The 25,152-nt window shown below is 44.2% G+C and overlaps 1 protein-coding gene across 1 annotated transcript in view; it reads left to right on the forward strand.

The window, feature by feature from the left end:
- The window catches only part of LOC126281582 (protein O-mannosyl-transferase TMTC2-like), a 698,078-nt gene that overhangs the window by 422,949 nt on the left and 249,977 nt on the right, over positions 1-25,152 (forward strand). Inside the window, exon 12 of the mRNA XM_049980663.1 lies at positions 13,571-13,655. Coding sequence (XP_049836620.1) covers positions 13,571-13,655 — 85 coding nt within the window. The remainder of the gene's footprint in view (positions 1-13,570; positions 13,656-25,152) is intronic.

Here is a 25,152-nt window from a genome sequence, read left to right on the forward strand (position 1 = left end):
AGTATCATATCTCCCATTTCATGTTCATCTATGTCCTCTTCTATCTCCATAATATTGTTCTCAAGTACATCGTCCTTCTATAGACCCTCTATATACTCCTTCAAGCTTTCTGCTTTCCCTTCTTTGCTTAGTGCGGGTTTTCCATCTGAGCTCTTGATATTCATACAAGTGGTTCTCTTTCCTCCAAAGGTCTCTTTAACTATCCTGTAGGCAGCATCTATCTTACCCCAAGTGATATACATTTGTCCTCTAGCCATCCCTGTTTAGCCATTTTGCACTTCCTGTCGATCTCATTTTTGAGACGTTTGTATTCTCATTTGCCTGCTCCATATACTGCATTTTTATATTTTCCCCTTTCATCAATTAAATTAAATATCCCTTCTGTTACCCAAGGATTTCTAGTAGCCGTTGTCTGCTGCCTTCACTATTTCATCTCTCAAAGCTACCCATTTTTCTTCTATTGTGTTTCTTTCCCTCTTTCTTGTCACTCGTCCCCTAATGCTCTCTCTGAAACTCTCTACAACCATTGGTTCTTTCAGTTTATCCAGGTCCCATTCCTTAAATTCCTGCCTTTTTGCAGTCTTCAGTTTCAATCTACAGTTCATAAGCAAAAGATTGTGGTCAGAGTCCACATCTGCCCCTGGAAACGCCTTACAGTTTAAAACCTGGTTCTTAAATCTCGGTCATATCATAATATAATCTACCTGAAACCTTTCAGTATCTCCAGACCTCTTCAGCGTATACAACCTTCTTTCTTCTTAAAGCAAGTGATAGCTATCTTTAAGTTGTGCTCTATGCAAAATTTGCCAGGCGGCTTCCCTTTCATTCCTTACCCCCATTCCATATTCACCTACTACTTTTGCTTCTCTTCCTTTTCCTACTATCGAATTCCAGTCCCCCATGACTATTAAATTTTCGTCTCCCTTCACTATATGAATAATTTCTTTTATCTCATCATACATTTCTCCAATCTGTTCATCATCTGCGGAGCTAGTTGGCATACATACTTGTACTACTGTGGTAGCCGTGGGCTTCGTGTCTACCTTGGCTACAATAATGCGTTCACTATGCTGTTCTTAGTAACTTACCCGGGCTCCTACTTTTCTTTTCATTATTAAACCTACTCCTGCATTACCCCTATTTGATTTTCTATTTATAACCCTGAAGTCACCTGACCAGAAGTATTTTTCCGCCTGCCATCGAACTTCACTAATTCCCACTATATCTAATTTTAATGTATCCATTTCCCTTTTTAAATTTTCTAATCTACCTGCCCGATTAAGAGATCTGACATTCCACGCTCTGATCCGCAAAACGCCAGTTTTATTTCTCCTGATAATGGTTCAAATGGCTCTGAGCACTATGGGACTTAACATCTGTGGTCATCAGTCCCCTAGAACTACTTAAACCTAACTAACCTAAGGACATCAGACACATCCATGCCCGAGGCAGGATTCAGACCTGCGACCGTAGCAGTCACGCGGTTCCAGACTGAAGCGCCTAGAACCGCACGGCACGCCGGCCAGGCTCCTGATAATGACGTTTTCCTGAATAGCCCCCGCCCGGATCCGAATGGGGGACTATTTTACCTCTGGAATATTTTAGCCAAGAGGACAACGTCATCATTTATCCATACAGTAAAACTGCGTGCCCACGGAAAAAATTACGGCCGTAGTTTCCCCTTACGTTCAGCAGTTCGCAGTACCAGCACAGCAAGGCCGCTTTGGTTAATGTTACAAGGACAGGTCAATCATCCAGACTGTTTCCCCTGCAACTACTGAAAAGGCCACTGCCCCTCTTCAGGAACCGCACGTTTGTCTGGTCTCTCAACAGATACCCCTCCGTTGTGGTTGCACCTACGGTACGGCTTTCTGTGTCGCTGAGACACGCAAGCCTCCCCACCAACGACAAGATCCATGGTTGATGGGGGGGGGATACTATAAATACAATATATTGAGCATTATTTCGATTTTTTTTTTTGCAGTGTACGTAATGTAACAGTTGAAAACATAAGAATGTTTATGCATGTGAATTGATTTGATGTCCAAAAGGGCATAATCGTTGGCTTCCGGTCCAAGGGTGGAAATATTTCCGAAACGGCTAAGTTTGTAAACTGTTCGTGTGCCACCGTGGTAATACTATACTGTGCATGGCAAAACGGCGGTATTGAAAACTGACGCCAAAGAAACAGTAATGCATCACGGCCATTGATGAACAACGGGTGGAGAAATTCGGTACAGGCGAATAGAGGTGCAACAGTTGAGCAACTGATCACCCAGAGGAACCAAGGGTCTACCAACAACGTCAGCGAGCGTTGCTGCGTGTAGGTCTCCGCAGGAGTCACCTGGTTCATGAAATCAAGCTGACTGTTGATCATCGACGACGAAGGCTGAATTTTGCACGCCAATACCGCATACGGACATCCACTGAGTGGCGACAAGTGATCTTTTCAGATGATTCCATTTTACGAGGGTTACTCCAAAAGAAATGCACACTATTACTGTAAAAATACAGTTTTAATTCTGCATGTGTGAAAGTTTTACAGTGTGTAGATACATCCTTCCCGCTTGTTTTCAAACTTAGTTCAACCTGTTTCCGTGAGTGGCGCCGTCACAAGATGGCTGCTACACTTGACGTTCGTCAGAAGTAACGTCCTGTCATTAAATTCTGTGCTGTGAAAATGAGACATTGGGAAACACCCACAAGAAGCTGAAAAAGATGTATGGAGATGCTGCTGTCGATCACAGTACAGTAAGTCGATGGGCAAGCAGGTTACGTGATGAAAGCGGGCACGGCAATACTGAGGATTGTTTTCGCAGCGGCAGGCCTCGTACTGCACGCACTCCAGACAATACGTAGAGAGTTAACGAATTGGTGACTGCTGACAGAGGCATCACAGTGAACGAATTGTCTCGCTACGTTGGGAGAGGGGTAGGAAGTGTCTGCAGAATACTGAAAGTGTCGGCGTTAAAAAAGGTTTGTGCCAGGTGGGTTCCCAGAATGTTGACAGAGGCTCACAAAAAAAAAAACAAGAAAAACGGTGTGCAGCGAACTTTGCGAACTTTTGGAACAGTACGAGAATGGTGGAGATGAATTTCTTGGAAGAATTGTCACAGGTGATGAAACATGGCTCCATCATTTTTCACCAGAGACGAAGAGGCAGTCAGTGGAGTGGCATCATGCAAATTCACCCAAGAAAAAAAATCAAAACCACAACTTCTGCTGGAAAAGTTTTTAGATTCCGAAGGACTCTTACTTGTGGACATCATGCCAAGTGGAACCACCATAAATTCTGATGCGTATGTGACGACACATTTAAGTGAGTGGCAGAGGGTTCATCGAACCACCTTCACAAGTGTCTATTATTCCAGTCTCGTATAGCGCGCGGATAGAACGAACAACTATATCTTTCCGAACGAGCTCTGATTTCCCTTATTTTATGGTGGTGATCGTTCCGCCCTACGTAGGTCGGTGTCAACAAAATATTTTCGCATTCGGAGGAGAAAGTTGGATACTGAATTTCGTGAGAAGATGCCGTCGCAACGAAAAACGCCTTTCTTTTAATGACGCCCAGCCCAAATCCTGTATCACCACTTCAGTGACGCTCTCTCCCATATTTCGCGATAATACAAAACGTGCTGCCCTTCTGTGAACCTCAATGTACTCCGTCAGTCCTATCTGGTAATGATCCCACACCGCGGAGCAGTATTCTAAAAGAGGACGGACAGGCGTAGTGTAGGCAGTCTCCTTAGTAGATCTGTTACATTTTCTAAGTGTCCTGCCAGTAAAACGTAGTCTTCGGTTAGCCTTCCTCATAACATTTTCTCTGTGTTCCTTCCAATTGAAGTTGTTCGTAATTATAATGCCTAGGTATTTAGTTGAATTTATGGCTTTTAGATTAGACTGATTTATCGTGTAACCGAAGTTTAGCGAGTTCCTTTTAGTACTCATGTGGATGACCTCACACGTTTCGTTATTTAGGGTCAACTGCCACTTTTGGCATCATTCAGATCTTTTATAAATCGTTTTGCATTTTGTTTTGATCTTCTGATGACTTTATTAGTTGATAAACGACGGCGTCATCTGCAAACAACCTAAGACGGCTGCTCAGATTGTCTCCTAAATCGTTTATATAGATAAGGAACAGCAAAGGGCCTATAACACTACCTTGGGGAACGCCAGAAATCGCTTCTGCTTTACTCGATGACTTTCCGTCAATATTTGCGAACTGTGACCTCTCTGAGAGGAAATCACAAATCCAGTCACATAACTGAGACGATATTCCGTAACCACGCAATTTCACTACGAGCCGCTTGTGTGGCACAGTGTCAAAAGCCTTCCGGAAATCCAGAAAAACAGAATCGATCTGAAATCTCTTGTCAGTAGCACTCAACACTTCATGTGAATAAAGAGCTAGTTGTGTTTCACAGGAACGATGTTTTCTAAACCCATATTGACTGTGTGTCAATATACAGTTTTCTTCGAGGTAATTCATAGTGTTGGAACACAATACATGTTCTAAAATCATGCTGCATATCGACGTTAACGATATGGGCCTGTAATTTAGTGGATTACTCCTACTACCTTTCTTGAATATTCCTGTGAGCTGTGCAACTTTCCAGTCTTTGGGTACGGATCTTTCATGAAGCTAACTGTGATGTATGATTGTTAAATATGGAGCTAATGCATCAGTAAACTCCGAAAGAAACGTAATTGGTATACATTCTGGACCAGATGACTTGCTTCTATTGATTTAAGTTGCTTCACTACTCAGGGGATATTTGCTTCTACGTTATGCTGGCAACTGTTCTCAACTCGAATTCTGGAATATTTGCTTCGTCTTCTTTTGTGAAGGCATTTCGGAAGGCTATGTTTAGTACCTCTGCTTTGACAGCACTATCTTCGATAGTATCTCCATTGCTATCACGCAGAGAAGGCTTTGATTGTTCCTTGCCGCAAACATACTTCACAAACGACCAGAATCTCTTTGGATTTTCTGCCAGCTTTCGAGACACAGTTTCGTTCTGGAAGCTGTTATAAGCATCTCGCAATGAAGTCCGCGCTAAATTGCGAGCTTCTGTAAAAGATGGCAAATCTTGGGAATTTTGCATCTGTTTAAATTTGGCATGTTTGTTTCGTTGTTTCTGCAACAGTGTACTAACCCATTTTGTGTACCAAGGAGGATCAGGTCCGTCGTTTGTTAACTAATCTCTGAATTGCTACCGAAACTATTTCTTTGAATTCAAGCTACATTTGGTCTATACGTTGTCGCGGACAATGAATCTGTGAACGAAAGATCTAGTCCACACATAGCGCAGCCAGCTTTTAGAACTCATGAACAGGTCCATAGACAAACTTTAGCACATGTGAACTTAACGACAGATCATTTACCCTCGATATGTTGGCGAAAATACATGTGTCTTGCTCACTTAAGCACTGTTGGAAAAAGTCTGTAAATTGTTCCGTTTGTTGCCCCTTTATAATGTCATGCTAAGTGCGAGTCACATTAGACACCGCTTGGCTCAGCAACAGTATTCGACAGCTCATCTTGAATTTTGTCCATTTTTGCTTTTCTGTATGATATATGACGAAATAGGGTCTGTAAGCAATTACGCCCATCAAACTTTAAATTACTTTTTAGTTACATGTTGATTTCAATTGCTAACAGTTTCACACGTTGTATACCTGAGCTCAGTGTCTTTCTTATTACATGATGGAATATGCTAATAAACCGAACTAACATTGTGTCGTTTTTAGACCTTTTTCAACATTAAAGCTACATAAAATTAAATGTATAGCAAAAATATATATAATGTTCTTTCGAATTGACAATATTTATATACTCTTACATAATTAAATAACAAATGACAAAATGGGAACTACATTACGGTTACAATGCTCACTACCAGGTATCGTATAATACGTTAAACATGGGTACCGCATTCTACATTATGTGCTCCTCGGTCTGTTACATTAAACAGAAGCCGCATTCATGAGGGAGTTATGCGCTGAAGGAAGTTGTACGTGCGAAATTTAAAACTGTTCCGGCATATGAAATTTTGGGGGAATTGCCGGATGTGTGCAACTTCATGCCACGATGTTTCGGCAAAGAGTTTTCTGGCAATCTTCATCTATACACCAGACAGTGAGTTCAGCTTTTATTGTGTGGATGTGAGGGCTGGGTGTGATGGACAGTTGAAGGATATAAGTGATAGGATGAGTACGTTGAGGCGGTGGCATTCGCTACTTTCGTCCTGTTGGATCGCGTACACTGGAACGTAACGGTAGGATGTCAAACTAGGGTTGCAGATGAACTGCGCCTGATAGCGGGGAAATGTTACGTTGAGATAGAAGAGAGACTGGGCTGCTAGGAGTATTTCTTAAAGGGTAGTGCGAAGTAGGGGAGGATGGACGTTTTGCAGTAATGTTTTGATGAAGCACTCTGTCTTCGCGATGTCTTTTTACAGCACTGTTAAAACACAACTGTACTCGCTATCTTCTATGCAACAACGAACTGCTTGTTAATGACTGCAAACCAACACACTGCTGACTCAACAATTGGTTCACCTTTATCAATGACGATGTATCCTACACCACATTTTGACTTACTATCATTTCAATTATGATTCCGTAGTACCTCCGACTTTTCTGGACTTCCTGCACTATGGTACATAATCTGTGTGACCTTCACTATAATGATAATAATGTATGTTACAGTAATAATAACAAGAATTTCAAGCAGACATTGTCGAATTCAGTGTCATATTATGATTACGGAGCTAAGATTAAAAACAGATCATAAAGTTACATCTGGATCTGCAATGCATGGATTTAAAACCGCAGAAACGAATGTATGTATTGTATCATGATTAGGAGACATTTTTCTTTAGTTGAAAGCTGACTGGAAAGACACGAGTTTACATACCGCTTTTGCCTATGAAGTTTTGACAATGTATGTTTTTGTGCGGTTATTGAATATATCAGTGGCTTGAATAACGAAACAGATACAGACAGTACGTTTTTGTAAACGTGTATTCAGCAGTTTTTAGAACACTTTACCATCAACCTCAGAACCAAGTTCGGCGTGCTGTGCGAATAAGATTATTAGTGCGAACTTGTTTATAATACATTCAAAAGTACGTCAAAATACAACTCATTTAATGACAAAAATGTATGATGTAAAGAAGTTTCGAAACCTACGTGATTAGTACAGTTAGGTCAGCCTGTTTGGTGCTGTTGATTGTTGGATACCACAAAGGCAACAATATTTCAACACATTGATGTACGCTAAAAGAACCTTACCTTTGTCTGTTAAATTATAAAAGTTACTTACAATTCATGGAACATTCATATCATAAGGCTTTCAGGATGAGAACACTACCGTATAATGTTATGCTCAAGAGGGAGACAGGCGTACTTGTAACAAACCAAAAGCAGAACACAATGTTAAACTTTTACATCCAGTATTGTTTTTTTTCTGTGGAGTAATTCAAAAGTACGAATGAGTAATTGCGTGATAAATACTTCCAAAATGAAATACTATCGTTCCAGGCACAGACTTCGCCTGGTCGCGCTGTAAACCACGTCTCCGTAAAACGAACATAGAAACCATCCATTAAAGCTACTGACAGTAATCAGTACCATCACAAGGAAGTGTTTTTAGTGTTTCGCTGTGTTAAACCGAGTAGGTATGTCCCTCGTAAGTTGTGAATGGACGTGACGGTGGTTCAGATTCCACAGCTATTACTGCTGAACGACGTTCAGCATGATTTTAGACAAGAAAAGAGTCAACGTCTACTCGTGAGCGGTAACACAACTGTATACTACACTACTGGACATTAAAATTGCTATACCACGAAGATGACGTGCTACAGACGCGAAATTTAACCGACAGGAAGAAGATGCTGTGATGTGCAAATGATTAGCTTTTCAGAGCATTCACAGAAGGTTGGCGTCGGTGGCGACACCTACAATGTGCAGACATGAGGAAAGTTTCCAACCGATTTCTCATACACAAACAGCAGTTGACCGCTCTTGCCTGGTGAAATGTTGTTGTGATGCCTCGTGTAAGGAGGAGAAATGCGTACCATCACGTTTCCGACATTGATAAAGGTCGGATTGTAGCCTATCGCGGTTGCGGTTTATCGTATCGCGACATTGATCCAATGACTGTTCAAAAAATGGCTCTAAGCACTATGGGACTCAACTTCTGAGGTCATTAGTCCCCTAGACCTTAGAACTAGTTAAACCTAACTAAGCTAAGGACACCACACACATCCATGCCCGAGACAGGATTCAAACCTACGACCTTAGCGGTCTCGCGGTTACAGACTGCAGCCCTAGAACCGCACGGCTACTTCGGTCGGCCAATGACTGTTAGCGGAATATGGAATCGGTGGGTTGAGGAGGGTAAAACGGAACGCCGTGCTGGATCCCAATGGCCTCGTATCACTAGCAGTCGAGATAACAGGCATCTTATCCGCATGGATGGAACGGATCGTGCAGCCACGTCTCGATCCCTGAGTCAACAGATAGGGACGTTTGCAAGACAACAACCATCTGCGCCAACAGTTCGACGACGTTTACAGCAGCATGGACTATCAGCTCGGAGACCTTGGCTGCGGTTACCCTTGAAGCTGCAACACAGACAGGAGCGCGTGCGATAGATAGTGTACTTAACGACGAACCTGGATGCACGAATGGTAAAACGTAATTTTTCTCGGATGAATCCAGGTTCTGTTTACAGCATCATGATGGTCACATCCGAGTTTGGCGACATCGTGGTGAACGCACATTGGAAGCGTGTATTCGTCATCGCCATACTGGCGTGTCATCCGGCGTGATGATATGGGGTGCCATTGGTTACACGTCTCGGTCACCTCTTGTTCGCATTGACGGCACTTTGAACAGTCATTCGATCCCTGCGAAACCCTACATTTCAGCAGGATAATTCTCGATCGCATTTTGCAGGATTGCTGCCCTAGCCAGCACATTCTCTAGATCTCTCACCAATTTAAAACGTCTGGTCAGTGGTGGCAGAGCAACTGGCTCGTCACAATACGCCAGTCAGTCACCACTGTTGATGAACTGCGGTATCGTGTTGAAGCTCCATGGGCGGCTGTATCTGTACACGCCATCCAAGCTCTGTTTTTCTGCCATTACACAGGGCGAACATTAATAAAACCGACAAACTGCAGGGACGAATTCCTGACCGGAAATGGACGAAAAATGGTCTTATGAACATCACTATGACCAGAAGTGCATAGTTGCCACGGTAGGTGGCACTGACGAATGATAGTTCCTCTGACCACCTGCCGTGTGTGTGTTCCTTGTGTGTTGGAGGATGAGTGATTGACGCAGCGTGCTGTAAGCAGCAGAATGCTCCAAGATGGGGTTTGTGTACGGCCAAGCAGAAGGCAACTGTCGAGGGGCAGCCCGGCTGTACCAAAACAAGGATCCTCACAGACACCAACCATATCACTCATTTCAAGCCCTTTTTTGGGCGTTTGTGTGATCATTGGTCCTTTCAGTCAGAAGAACGTGCAGGAAGGCTGCGATATTGAGACGAATCGCGAACGTTGGAAAGGACTCGAAGGCCCTTCAGCATGGTATGCTAGATCACCAGACTTTCCATAGATTTTTACGTCTGGGGCATCTAAAATGCGTTGTGTGTGCTGAACCGGTTGCTGGTGTGTAGACCCTTCAGCAGCGGGCCACGATGCCTGTGTCGCTATTTAGAAGGAGATCGGAACATGTGAAAGAGTGCCGAAATCCATGATGCGACGTATGGATACGTGCACTGCATCCAATGGAGGCCACTTTGAACACGTGTTATGACACAGACGCGATGCAGCTCTATATTGTGTTCCGGGACGATCTGTTGTCGTTCCGCGTACACTGCCAATTTCCGGACACTTGTCCAAAGGACCTTTTATCCGTCATTTCCAGTCAGAAATCCGTCCCTGCATTTTTCGGTTTTATTAATGTTCACTCTGTATTCGAGTATACTCGTCTTTCCCTATAGATCTATTGCTCTGGGAACTTCGAAATTTTACCCTATTTTATATTCTCGAAAGCTTTTTGCTGGTCGATATTATTTTTTTAAAGATTAGGCTTCCAATATCATTGGCAACGTCAGAAGTGCCCCTCTAGAGCCTATGATCTTAAGGCCGAACAAGAATCACCTTGTCTCTCAAACAGGATACTTAGTCTTCCGACCGTAGTTGTAGACAGGACTGACACCCATTTGTTGCGAGAAAATAATAAGCTAAGTTGTTTAAATATGTGTCTCTCAGATCTGTTACGTATGTGGGTGGCTCCATAGTGCCACCTGACAACCATATATATGTCTACAAAATTGTAGGAAATCTTCCATCTGACGTTTACGGATCTATGGTATATGTACGGAATGACATCCAAAATTATAAATTGCTCGACTGCGCGGTGCGGGAAGGTGTGGAATGCATGATAATCGAAGTCTCTTGAATAAAAATAACCACAGTCTACAAAACTCCTAATATTACATGGTTCAAATTGGCTCTGAGCACTATGGGACTTAACTTCTGAGGTCATCAGTCCCCTAGAACTTAGAACTACTTAAACCTAACTAACCTAAGGACATCACACACACCTATGCCCGAGGCAGGATTCGAACCTGCGACCGTAGTGGTCGCGCGGTTCCAGACTGCAGAGCCTAGAACCGCTCGGCCACCCCGGCCGGCAATGTTACATGGCCCAACCCTCCCCTACTGGGCATCCTGGAGTATATGTCAGCGATTTTAATTGCCACCATATGAACTGGGGCTACTCAACAAACAACGAAAATGGAAATATCTTATCCGAGTGGATTGAATACCTAGGGCTCCACCTGGCCTATGACTCTTATGACCTGAAAACATTCCGATCTGCCCTTCGGCAAAGTGAAACTAACCCAGATTTATGCCTCATAACAACTGATCAAATGATGCATCCGCTACTACATACTAAAAGGGTATTACCTGGTTTTCCCCGCACACAACACCGCCCAGTATTACTGACTCTTGAAGTGCAACTCCCCCTGATTAGATTCACACAGAAACCAATATGTAATTTGAGAAAAGCAGACTGAGCAACTTATCCCAAGGAAATGGACTCACACCTGCGATGGGTCCCACCCTCTGAAGAGAACTATACACGGCTTGTGGGTGTCCTTCCTGCAGCAGCAAAACTTAACATCCCTCGTCGCTATAGGAAAGAATACATCCCTTGTTGGAATCGAGAAGCTGAAATGCTTTATAACGAATTCCAAAGAACTGGAGATCATGACAGAGGAGACCAAATACTAAACACCTTAAATGAAGGCAGAAGGGAAAGATGGGAACATACAAGAGAAAACCTGGACTTCGCCCAATCTAGCAGAAAGGCATGGTCTCTCTTACGCCAGTTGGGAACAGCAGCCCCCCTAATCAATAACAACCCTAAAATATCTCCTTCACAAGTAGAACTACAGATAAAACGACGGGCGGAAAATGTCCCAGTAGATGATATCTTCGAGAAAGAGATTAAAGCAGAGATTAAAACTATTGACAGCCAACTCGAAGAACATACGGATTTCTCTATTCCGTTCACAGATTCGGAAATGAATAACGCGATAAAGTCTCTTAAACTGAGGAAAGCCGCCGATCTAGACGGAATATTCTCTGAATTCATCAGACACCTGGGCCCCTCAACCCGCGCATGGCTTAGACAATTCTACTGTGATCATGAACACTAGCCGCGTTCCCTATCAGTTCAAGATAGCCAAAATCCTCGCAATCTTAAAAGCAGGAAATCCACAGGACGACCCAGCTAGCTATCGGCCAATAGCCCTATTGAGCATTTGCTACAAGCTATTAGAAAGACTGCTGTACGACAGAATATATGACTCCATAGATAGACTAATTTCCGCAGACCAGGCAGGATTTATGAACAAACGGAGCTGCTGTGAACAAGCCCTTGCCTTAACCTCATACGTTGAGTCAGGCTTTCGAAGGACCCAAAAACCCTGTATGGGTTTTGTGGACCTTTCGGCAGCCTATGATACCATCTGGCTCGACGGACTCATACTCAAGCTGAAAAATGCGATCCCCTGTCGCAAGACAACTAAGCTTCTGGAAAACATGTTGAAAAATCGCTACTTCAGAGTGAACGTAGATGAAATCTACGAGTAAATCCTACTCAATAAACAATGGGATCCCACAGGGATCAGTGTTGGCTCCCATTCTCTTCAACCTATACACTAGTGACATGCCAGCAACTAAATTGCAAAAATTCTGCTATGCAGATGACACTGAAATAGCCACTCGAATAGGGGGAAGCAACTCTGTCAACGGACCTTCAACTTGTTAACTAGTATTATACGAAATGGAGGCTCTGCCCAAATCCAAATGAAACTGAGGTAAGAATATTCCACCTGAGGCAAGACGAGAGTTACAAATAACATTCTGCAATGAGCTACTAATGCAAAACAGCCATAAAAAATATCTAGGAATCACTCTTGACAGGTCACTAACCTATAAAAAACACCTAACAGTAACGGGTCAAAAGATAAAAAATCGAAATAACATATTAAGAAAGCTGACTGGAATCTCCTGGGGAGCTCAAGCTAACACCCTACGCACCGCAGCACAATCTCTTGTTTACTCGGTGGCAGAATACTGCCCTCCAGTCTGGTGCAAGAGCACACACACGAAGAAAATAGATGTCCAGCTTAATACCACCATGAGGATTGTCTCAGGAACTCTGCACTCAACTCCACTTCCCTGGCTTCATGCCCTTTGCAATAAAGCTCCTCCCTCCCTCAGAAGGCAACAAGCAGCTATCCTAGAAGAAGAAAATTAATGACCCCTCTGTCTCTGAAGATATATCTATCCGAAAAAAATATTGGACCATCTACCAACTATCCGCCTAAAAGCCAGGAAACCTATATGGGAAGACGAAGTCCTCAAATTCCCAGGAAGCTACGACATAGCAAGGGAATGGAGGCAATACTGGTCGCTGAATAATCACCATCCTCTCATCACTGATTTTGACCCTTCGATATCGATGGAAGGAATGTAAATGCCCAGAAGAACTTGGAGCAGACTTAATCGTGTGAGGACTAGCCACGGCTGGTGTAAGGCCATTCTCCACAAATGGAAACTCATTGATGACCCACAATGCGACTGTGGTGCAGAAGGACAAACAATCCCTCACTTGATCTTCAAATGTCCTGCGAGTAGGTTTGAAGGAGAATGGAGGGATATCATGAATGCTACTTCACGTGCTGTTCAGTTGGTGACCTGCTTAGATGTGGACTTGTAATAGCTGCAGTGGCTGACTCCCTAATCTTTCACATATTGTTGTTTGCAAACAGTCATTTAATAATATATTTGTAATTCATTTATAACATTAATTTTACTCAGTAGATGTCATACGCTAAATAAAAAAATAAAACAGCCAATAAAGTAATTTTTAACACAACATTGTTATAGTAGCGCTGTCTTTGCGCTACTCTGGTTGTCCAGCGCTGCTCCACTGTGACTGCAGGTTGTTGTTGTTGTTGTTGTTGCAGAGCTCTCGGGCTGCAGAAGCAGAGCAGTGGTACCGGCGCGCCCTGCGCCTAGCCCCGGACGACGCGTCTGTTCTGCTCCACTACGGTGAGTACACACTCCCACGCACCTCAACTCACTCTGTATTCTGCTCAAACTCGCTAGTTCCTGCTGACTAAGCCGCAAGACGCACGCAGCCAGCTGTCAATTTACAAGTCATTTGAACGTATGTGTGATAAAATAAGCCGAGAATTTGGTTCGCTTCATGTCGATTTTTAGTGCAATTACGAAATGCACCGTCATTCTGTTTTAACACAGCTGCCACGTAAGTGGTCACTATAGACTTCATCCTTGCCGAAACATCTGGCAGGAAATTATTTGAATGACCGTCTTAAAATAGGCAGGTCTGAATTATAGCTTATTTCCTGATTTGTTAAATGTCATGTCCACACAAATCTAAAGATGACAGTAAAGAACAATAACTTATTCGTTTTATAAATGTAGAAAACATAATCATGGCGAATCAATATTTTTTGTAACTTCGTATATCTGTCTCATAATTAACGCGCAACGTTTTGTTAAATTTACTGAAAGTACCAGACAGTCCGAAAAGCGTCCAAAAATACATGTTGTATGGCGACACAGAATGACCATCTGACACATAGTCATTTGAATGAGTACCTTAGAACAGGCAGTTCCATTTTGCCTGACTTGTAATCCGACTCTGGCAAAGGATTACTTGAAACTCATTCTGATGATGCTTCAGATGTTCTGATGATGGTGAATGTTGGTTAAGTGTATAAAACATTTATATGATTGCGTCAATTAAAATGGTAAATACGCAAACTAAAAAGTCAGTGACTGTCTCCCTAGAAGGCGTCGTTTTCTCCACCATTGGATTAAAAATTTTCTCTGAAAGCGCAACACCGAAAACCATGAAAGGTAGCAATTAAAACAGAACATAAGTAATATAAACATGGAACAATACGGAGGAAGATATTATGATCCCCTGCTCGTTTGGCAAATTCGTGTTTTATTTTAGATGGTTTTCATACTGGCTCGAGTCCCACATGTGCTGGCATTTTTAAACAATTAACTGCCTGTGTCGCCTCTTTTCATGGACAAGATAATCTTATAGAAAAACTTATTTTCAATTCTGGCATCCTGGTAAAAAATGGTTCAAATGATTCTGAGCGCTATGGGACTTAATTTCTGAGGTCATCAGTCCCCTAGAACTTAGAACTACTTAAACCTAACTAACCTAAGGACATCACACACATCCATGCCCAAGGCAGGATTCGAACGTGTAACTGTAGCGGTCACGCGGTTCCAGACTGTAGCGCCTAGAACCGCTCGGCCACCTCGGCTGGCCCTTGCTTAAAGCTGGGGATATAAAATTCTGTTCGTCCATTTCCGGTCAGCAATCCGTCCCTGCAGTATGTCTGTTTTATTAATGTTCCCGCTGTGGAACGGCAGTAAAACGGAAATGAGACGGAAAAAAGGAAGTAAACCATTTATTATTTCAAAAGTAGTTACCATAATTCTTAATACATTTATCCCACTGTGACAGAAGATGGTCAGTACCTTCATGGAAATATGTTTGCAGTTGCCTACGGAAACATGATCGTACCCAGGCGTACATCCAAAGCACATCAACGGCCACGAAGGAATAAAATAAAGAAACAGAGAAAACCCAGACATGGAATTCTTTCTACGTTATTATTTATTGTTTCGAGCACGAAAGTTGAACACGGAATGGACTCACACAATTCTATGTAAGCTATACTTTCACTTCTACCAGCAGTGACTCTGCAACGACTGTTCAGCGATCGTTGCGGCCTTTGGGCCTCAGCGGCAGCCGCCTGGTTCATGCCTCCATGCTGACTGCTTTCCGACGGCGACGAAGGCTGGAACTCGCATCCCAGTATCGCACATCAGAAACCACTGAGTGGCGACAGGTGGCATTTTCAGATAAATCACGTTTCAAGCTCATTCGGACGGGTGGCTATTGGCTCGTACGGCTGAAACGTCTGGAACCAAACACCCTGCATGTTTTTTGCCCTGAGGAATGTTTTCGTGGCATCCCTTGTGCGATTTCGTCATTTTGGAAGCCACAACGAATCAACACAAGTATGCATCTAACCTTGGGGACCATATCTGCCCCTAGATGCACTTTATTTTACTGTGGCACAGAGCAGGATAGTGCAACGTATCACAGTTCGCAGTGTACGACCGTAGTTCGAAAAGAAATACGATGAGTTTCCAAGATGTTACTCCAGGTGGGTGTAAAATGAATGTGCGCAAGGGAGAATAATAAACGATAAAAATGAAGATTTGGCTCTGTCTGACTACCGCCTGAAGCAGATCTTAGGATCTCTTAATTCTATAATTACAATCTAAAGCTAAATGAATGATGAAGGCAACTAATTCTACTAAATGATAAACGTTGTTCCTGCTTATATATTTATTGTAGATTTTAAAAAAAAACCTTTATATTACAAAGTTTACATTTCCTAAGTAAAATTACTAGTCAATTGCCCAACTCTGCCCCTTATTATGAGTGCGTGGTCTAATATCAACGACGCGGAGTGAGTGACATCATCTACGAACCAAACACTAGAAGACACTACTTTCAAAGATGATCTACGGTGATTTGGAACCTCAGTGGAAATAAAGTAACGTGGTCACAGCTGTTTAGCTTTTATAGCCCTAATAAGCCGAAGTAATTTGCGATGTCACTGTATGTACTGCATCCGATGCGTCGAAGTGATGGTTCTCGTACTCGTCTGCGACGATGGAAGAACTCCACCCACAAATAAACTCTTTCAAACACCAGAACGGCAGAAGGCGCTCCTCTGAATATATACTCTAATACTGTATTTTCCTCTCTGTGTTCTTCAGACGAGAACCGCGAACTCCCAACCACAATGACGGAGTTCGGATAACGTCTCAACGTAAGTATAGGCAGAGGAAGTGTTCTCAATTACTGAACGCTGCGTACTCAACTACGACTTCCAACCCGGAGGTGAAGTCCAGAGTCGTATAGGTTCACAACAGTACAGTTCCTAACTGTTCTAACTTAAACTTTACTGAGAGCAAAGACAGCAATCCGTTTGTACCAACAATAGCTGATTTCGAACGACCGTCATACACGGGCACTCATAACGGAGGACCTCGTCGCTCCACCGCTGGCTTCCCAGAAGGCTTGGCGCCCCTCCCTCGTAATTCCAAAAACGAATCATATCCCGAAACCACGGAATATTCTTTTTTATTGATTGGCGACTCAATGACGTGTTGTGTGCACCACGACCAAATAGTGGATAGAATTGGAAGGAAAATCAGAATTGGCCGTATTTTGTTGTTTCATTGTCAGCAAAATCGATTTTCGGGCGCCCAGTGGTGTAATACACAATTAAAATTGGTAGGCACTGGTATCAAGCTATAACCACAAGCTAAGAGCGATCACATAAACTGAGGAATATTCTCCCTCTCTACAGATTCTTCCGAACGCCGATCAACCATATTTTAGTCTTTTGTCGTCCAGCACGGAAAGTTTGCGAGGAGAAACCTATACTCGTACAATAGTATGCTTCTGAGTAAAAATCCTTGGAAATAACCCAGCCTGCGTGGTTTCCGAGGTGTCGCTTCTTCGTTTCTCTAACCTGCGTCCAAGATTTTCATGGTTTCCGAAGTTAATCCTTCCGGTTCGGCTACAAACCGGCCGGTCGCGACTCTATTCTGCTCCAACGCTTAGGTCCTACGACGTCCGTCTTGCTAATTCCTGTGTTTAAGCAGGACCAACACACCTGTGGTGACCTTCCACCCAGGGCTTGAGTTCCGTCTGCCATTTCATTTCCACTGTCGTTCCAACCTCTACTGGTATGATAGTGAAGACACGTCGCCACCTTTCATGCAATAAGCGTTAACAATTATTTACAAGGCGTATGTGACAATGTGAGTCTCCTTTAAATATTCATATACACTCCTGGAAATGTAAAAAAGAACACATTGACACCAGTGTGTCAGACCCACCATACTTGCTCCGGACACTGCGAGAGGGCTGTACGAGCAATGATCACACGCACGGTACAGCGGACACACCAGGAACCGCGGTGTTGGCCGTCGAATGGCGCTAGCTGCGCAGCATTTGTGCACCGCCGCCGTCAGTGTCAGCCAGTTTGCCGTGGCATACGGAGCTCCATCGCAGTCTTTAACACTGGTAGCATGCCGCGACAGCGTGGACGTGAACCGTATGTGCAGTTGACGGACTTTGAGCGAGGGCGTATAGTGGGGATGCGGGAGGCCGGGTGGACGTACCGCCGAATTGCTCAACACGTGGGGCGTGAGGTCTCCACAGTACATCGATGTTGTCGCCAGTGGTCGGCGGAAGGTGCACGTGACCGTCGACCTGGGATCGGACCGCAGCGACGCACGGATGCACGCCAAGACCGGGATCCAACGCAGTGCCGTAGGGAACCGCACCGCCACTTCCCAGCAAATTAGGGACACTGTTGCTCCTGGGGTATCGGCGAGGACCATTCGCAACCGTCTCCATGAAGCTGGGCTACGGTCCCGCACACCGTTAGGCCGTCTTCCGCTCACGCCCCAACATCGTGCAGCCCGCCTCCAGTGGTGTCGCGACAGGCGTGAATGGAGGGACGAATGGAGACGTGTCGTCTTCAAAGATGAGAGTCGCTTCTGCCTTGGTGCCAATGATGGTCGTATGCGTGTTTGGCGCCGTGCAGGTGAGCGCCACAATCAGGACTGCATACGATCGAGGCAGTCAGGGCCAACACCCGGCATCATGGTGTGGGGAGCGATCTCCTACACTGGCCATACACCTCTGGTGATCGTCGAGGGGACACTGAATAGTGTACGGTACATCCAAACCGTCATCGAACCCATCGTTCTACCATTCCTAGACCGTAAAGGGAACTTGCTGTTCCAACAGGACAATGCACGTCCGCATGTATCCCGTGCCACCCAACGTGCTCTAGAAGGTGTAAGACAACTACCCTGGCCAGCAAGATCTCCGAATCTGTCCCCCATTGAGCATGTTTGGGACTGGATGAAGCGACGTCTCACGCGGTCTGCACGTCCAGCACGAACGCTGGTCCAACTGAGGCGCCAGGTGGAAATGGCATGGCAAGCCGTTCCACAGGACTACATCCAGCATCTCTACGATCGTCTCCATGGGAGAATAGCAGCCTGCATTGCTGCGAAAGGTGGATATACACTGTACTAGTGCCGACATTGTGCATGCTCTGTTGCCTGTGTCTATGTGCCTGTGGTTCTGTCAGTGTGATCATGTGATGTATCTGACCCCAGGAATGTGTCAATAAAGTTTCCCCTTCCTGGGACAATGAATTCACGGTGTTCTTATTTCAATTTCCAGGAGTGTATATGGTGTACTACCTATCAAATAATACCTAATGTGGTTGTAGATCACGGGAAAGTATGTGGATAAATGCTTGTAAGGTGCGAAATTATAGCCACCTTACAAGTTTACCGTACTCCCCTGGGCACCAAACTCTCCGGATTTAAACCCAATCGAGGATGTGTGAGGCCACCTCGACTCGGCTGTAGATGACATGGATCCTCAACCGAGAAAGCTAGCGCAGCTGTCCATGACACTGCAGTCGGCAGGCTACACATCCCTGTCGGTATCTTCCACAACCTCGCTGACTCTCTTCTTACACAGTTTGCTCACAGCGGTCCGCGCTGAGGAAGGTGGGAACTTTAATGTGACTGGACAATGTACCTTGAGCTGATGAACGTGAACTTTTTGTCTTTGGTGACGTCTTTGTCTTCGTGAAGATTCTGACAAATGGGCGCCCAGAAAGTAAATTAAATCCTTACTCTACACATCGTGGATAACACTATTTTTAAAATAATACGTAAAGGCAATAGCTTTGGTATATTCGTGGCGCTAAATAATACTGAGATACCACATAGGGAGGAAGTAATGGTAGGAACAGTGATTTCGAATAATAATATCCTGCACGACCGTCAAGGATCAGGTAACTATCGGGCTGGTAGCCATTGCCCGCAAACACTCGGGAATCGTTACCTCACTTGAACACGGGATCTACACCAGACGCGTACAAGCGGGGTACGCAGATTTCTTCCCAGGGCGTCTGGTGGAGCCAGGACTGACCACTAAATTGCGCCAACATTGCCAAAGCCAGTATAAGAATGCCAACCCCGTAGCGAAACAGGGAAAGAGGAACCTCTCTCGTACTCATCAAACTTCACAGACGTTCTCCTATACATCACTCCCGGAAGAAAGCATATCGCGGGGATATGGCTTAAAGCAACCTAGAAGACTCCTTTCGAAACGAATTAAAGCTGGCATAAATTTTGTAATATATTCTTTATTTGACAAATCGGCGACACTCAGTTATTTTAAAATAGGAAAAGTGCCAGATTCTAGTCTAGGTAACAATGACTGCGGTTAATGGCAATATGAGGGAGCAATAATTTTACATAAGTAGCGTTGTTATTCAAGTATCTTTAATCTGTTTCACTGGGTATGCCTTACAATAGCTGTAAGCTGGTATGTTATGAAGAGTCTTATAGACTGTCGATGTTTCTAAGACGTCGAAGTCGGCATCAGCGACAGTACTCCCATTAGCTCTAGTTCTTATGAGAACACTCCAGTTATATGGATACTAGTATGGGGCAGGGTTATTATTTTACGTGGGGGAATTTAACTCATCTACCCAAGTATGTTGCTCCCACTGTGTCTCATAATACATGACTTGGCTTCACATAGACCAGTTTCTCGTCTTGCACGAAACACAAACTTCCATTTTGTATCCTGTCGGGTACTGGAGTGGTCAGTGCGCAGACTCTGTCGTAACAAGGCAACACCGAGAGGCGTTGCTACCATTTAGGTTTGCTCTTTTACAAATGTAAAAATACCTAGCGTTTCCCTGCTGTCAGTGGCCAAGTGTAATGATAACTTACACAAAACTGAAAAGATTGTTTGTAATCCGTTTTACAGTACACACATTACATACGTATAACATACGAATTTACAAACATCACATACGAATATACGAATTTCATAACTGATGAACTTTCGGAATTATAGGGGAACGAAGTTTTTACTAGTGCAAAATTAGATAATATTTATGGAGAATATTTAACAAATAATAATATCTCATCTGGACTGTAGTTTTACAAAAATATTACTTCCCGTAGAAACGGAATTTTATTGTGAAATTCCCACATTATTTCATAGGAGAAACAGACCGACATCTTCAGGTTTGACGAACACACTGCTGAGCTGTGACTTAAGCATCCTGTAACAGTGTAGGTCGAAAACGCACAGGCATGAAGGCAGAAAATTTGGTAGCCATTAGCGAAGATTTCTTGATCCGTTGTGGGAACTTCTATAACAATGAACCAAGAACTCTTGGTCAGAGAAATTAGAACTCATACGGATGTTTACCGTAAAATTACACTACTGGTCATTAAAATTGCTACACCAAGAAGAAATGCAGATGATGAACGGGTGTTCATTGGACGAATATATTATACTACAACAGACGTGTGATTACATTTTGACGCAATTTGGGTGCATTAATCTTGATACGCCTGGGCATTGAGTCAAAAAGAGCTTGGTTGGCGTGTATAGGTACAGCTGCCCATGCAGCTTCAACACGATACCACAGTTCATCAAGAGTAGTGACTGGCGTATTGTGACGAGCCAGTTGCTCAGCCGCCATTGACCAGACGTTTTCAATTGGTGAGGATCTGGAGAATGTGCTGGCCAGTGCAGCAGTCGAACATTTTCTGTATCCAGAAAGGCCCGTACAGGACCTGCAACATGCGGTCTCGCATTTTCCTGCTGAAATGTAGGGTTTCGCAAGGATCTTATGAAGGCTATAGCCACGGATCGTAACACATCTGAAATGTAACGTCCGCTGTTTAAATTGCCGTCAGTGCGAGCAAAAGGTGACCGAGACGTGTAACCAATGACTCCCCATACCATCACGACGGGTGATACGCCAGTATGGCGTTGACGAATACACGCTTCCAATGTGCGTTCACTGCGATGTCGCCAAACACGAATCCGACCTCCATGATGCTGTAAACAGAATCTGGATTCATCCGAAAAAATGACGTTTTGCCATTCGTGCACCCAGGTTCGTCGCTGAGTATACCATCGCAGGCGCTCCTGTCTGTGATGCAGCGTCAAGGGTAACCGCAGCCATGGTCTCCGAGCTGAGAGTCCATGCTGCTGCAAACGTCGTCGAACTGTTGGTGCAGATGGTTGTTGTCTTGCAAACGTCCCCATCTGTTGACTCAGGTATCGAGACGTGTCTGCACGATCCGTTACAGCCATGCGGATAATATGCCTATCATCTCGACCGCTAGTGATACGAGGCCGTATCACTCTCTTAAACCCATCGATTCCATATTCTGGTAACAGTCATTGGATCTCGACCAGTCAGTGAACAACTGACCGAGACACACAAAGATTGCTACGTGGAGCACTGAAGGATATATGACTGTTTTTGTAAGTTCCCATTCTTACCATAGCCTTTCCTCCTCAGGCTGAGTAATATACTAGTAACGCGCAAAATAAATACGATTTGTTCTCCTATGAAGCAGATATCACGTAGTATGGTATCTAAAAAGCGATATTACTAGGGGGAGTTTTGAAGTATTTTTAGGAACGTGACTGGACTACTTGCTTTGGTAATCTTAAGGAAAATATTGTCCCCGTAGTAGGCTGCAGGATACGAGTTTTTGTATATTCCCTTTGTTTAACATAGAGCTACATTTCTGAGGCAATGAGGTTTGAACTGTATTTTCTAAAGCGTGCCTCTGCAAGAACTTTTGCAGAACGTCCGAGGAGTTTTCATGCGTTTTTCATGAGAATTTTGCTGGCGGGTAACTTCTCGTATAAGAGACAAGTGATGAAAATACGACTGAAGTCGCAGTCGTAGGATGTGTGGAAGGCTGCTTTTATCCCGGCCCTTTTGGGAATAAGGTTAAACATGGAAAGAGACCAGCTATGTACACGAAAGCAATACCGCGAGGTTGTGAGTGTTAACCCGATTAAAAACATCGAGCAAGTGTCAGTTCATATCGAGTTTACAGGACCAGTTTGAAATTCTCTGAAAAATACTCTTGATCGTTATGCACATTGAAAGAGCAATACTCTTTACAGCCACCATTGTAGAACACTGGAACAACGCAGTTTTCCCCAAAAGAGACTTCTAAATCATTTTTGAGCTATATTAGGCATCTGCGCCAAGAAGAAAGAAGGTGGGTTAGAGTTAGTCATTCTGCCGACTCGAGGTAACACCAATCGAGTATTTACGAGATCAGAAAATTTGAAGCTAATGCTACACTCCGCAGGCCCCTTACGATGTGTGTCAAAGAGTATTACTCGGGTTCCTATTTGTTTCCCTTCTTTCATATGTTTATATTTCATTGTTACTCTATAACGACATGACCGCTTCACAATGTAATAACAGATTTCGATCTACCGGACTAAGGCACATGGGGGAAGCAGTTTCGATTGTGTTGTCAACAATACTAGAACATCTTCATGGACCGTATGTCATTTTTTGCACTTCCCTGTTCCATTCACAAATGGTGCGTGGGATAAATAATACACTAATGGCCATTAAAATTGCTACACCACGAAGATGACGTGCTACAGACGCGATATTTAACTGACAGGAAGATGCTGTGATATGCCAATGATTAGCTTTTCAAAGCATTCACAGAAGGTTGGCGCCGGTGGTGACACCTACAACGTCCTGACATGAGGAAAGTGTCCAACCGATTTCTCATACACAAACAGCAGTTGACTGGCGTTGCCCGGTGAAACGTTGTTGTGATGCCTCGTGTACGGAGGAGAAATGCGTACCATCACGTGTCCGACTTTGATAAAGGTCGGATTGTAGCCTATAACGATTGCGGTTTATCGTATCGCGACATTGCTGCTCGCGTTGGTCGAGGTCCAATGACTGTTGGCACAATATGGAATCAGTGGGTTCAGGAGGGTAATACGGAACGTCGTGCTGGATCCCAACGGCCTCGTATCACTAGTAGTCGAGATGACAGGCATCTTGTCCACATGACTGTAACGGATCGTGCAGACACGTTTCGATCCTCGAGTCAACAGATGAATACGTTTGCAAGACAACAACCATCTGCACGAACATTTGAGCGACGTTTGCAGCAGCATGGACTCTCAGCTCGGAGACCATGGCTGCGGTTACCCTTGACGCTGCATCACAGACAGGAGCGCCTGCGATGGTATACTCAACGACGAGCCTGGGTGTACGAATGGCAAAACGTCATTTTTTCGGATGAATCCAGATTATGTTTACAGCATCATGATGGTCGCATCCGTGTTTGGCGACATCGCTGTGAACGGACATTGGAAGCGTGTATTCGTCAACGCCATAGTGGCGTATCACCCGTCGTGAATGTATGGGGAGCCATTGGTTACACGTCTCGGTCACCTCTTGCTCGCATTGACGGCAATTTAAACAGCGGACGTTACATTTCAGATGTGTTACGATCCGTGGCTATAGCCTTCATAAGATCCCTGCGAAACCCTACATTTCAGCAGGAAAATGCACGACCGCATTTTGCAGGTCCTGTACGGGCCTTTCTATATACAGAAAATGTTCGCCTTCTGCCCTGGCCAGCACATTCTCCAGATCTCTTACCAATTGAAAACGTCTGGTCAATGGCGGCTGAGCAACTGGCTCGTCACAATACGCCAGTCACTACTCTTGATGAACTGTGGTATCGTGTTGAAGCTGCATGGGCAGCTGTAACTATACACGCCATCCAGCTCTTTATGACTCAATGCCGTGGCGTATCAGGATCTATGCACCCAAATTGCGTCAAAATGTAATCACATGTCAGTTCTAGTATAATATATTCGTCCAATGAATACCCGTTTATCATCTGCACTTCTTGTTGGTGCAGCAATTTTAATGGCCAGTTCTGTATTAAGTACAGATGCAGTCATATGCATACCGAGACACTGATGAGTCAAAAAATTACCACTGTCCACGGCGAGATTAACTCGTCTTGCGCTCTGCACACGCGATTTGTCAAGGGATGTATGTAAACGAAGCGGCGACGAACGGGGGATTATTCTAGCGAAACGATACGGGTCACAAACGGGGTAACCCACGGACGTAAGCGACTTTGTCAAACGGCCTATCATATTGGCGGGGCGCCTTTGAACGAGAATGTGTAGCAGACAAGTGCTAAGTGGTAATATGGAACGAAAACACTGGATCAACTAGATTGGACAGTGGATCAGTGAAGATGCGTATCCTTGTTGGACGAATCACCTTTCTTGTTACGCCAAGTCGACAGTCGTGTTCGGATGCGCCGGCATCAGAGCGAACGACTTCTCGAAACTAGCGTCGCACCACGGACGCAGGCCGATAGGGGCAGTATTAGGCTGTGGGCGACATTCAGCTTGTGTTCCATGTAAGCCGTGGTAATGATTGAAGCCACCATGTCGGTTGTGGTTGATATGAAGATTAGTGTAGACCAGCTGCGTCTCTCCAAAATCCGATGACATCTTCCAGCAGGATGATAGGACAAAATC

The sequence above is a fragment of the Schistocerca gregaria genome, chromosome 7, assembly GCF_023897955.1.
Source record: "Schistocerca gregaria isolate iqSchGreg1 chromosome 7, iqSchGreg1.2, whole genome shotgun sequence".
Lineage (NCBI taxonomy): Eukaryota > Metazoa > Arthropoda > Insecta > Orthoptera > Acrididae > Schistocerca > Schistocerca gregaria.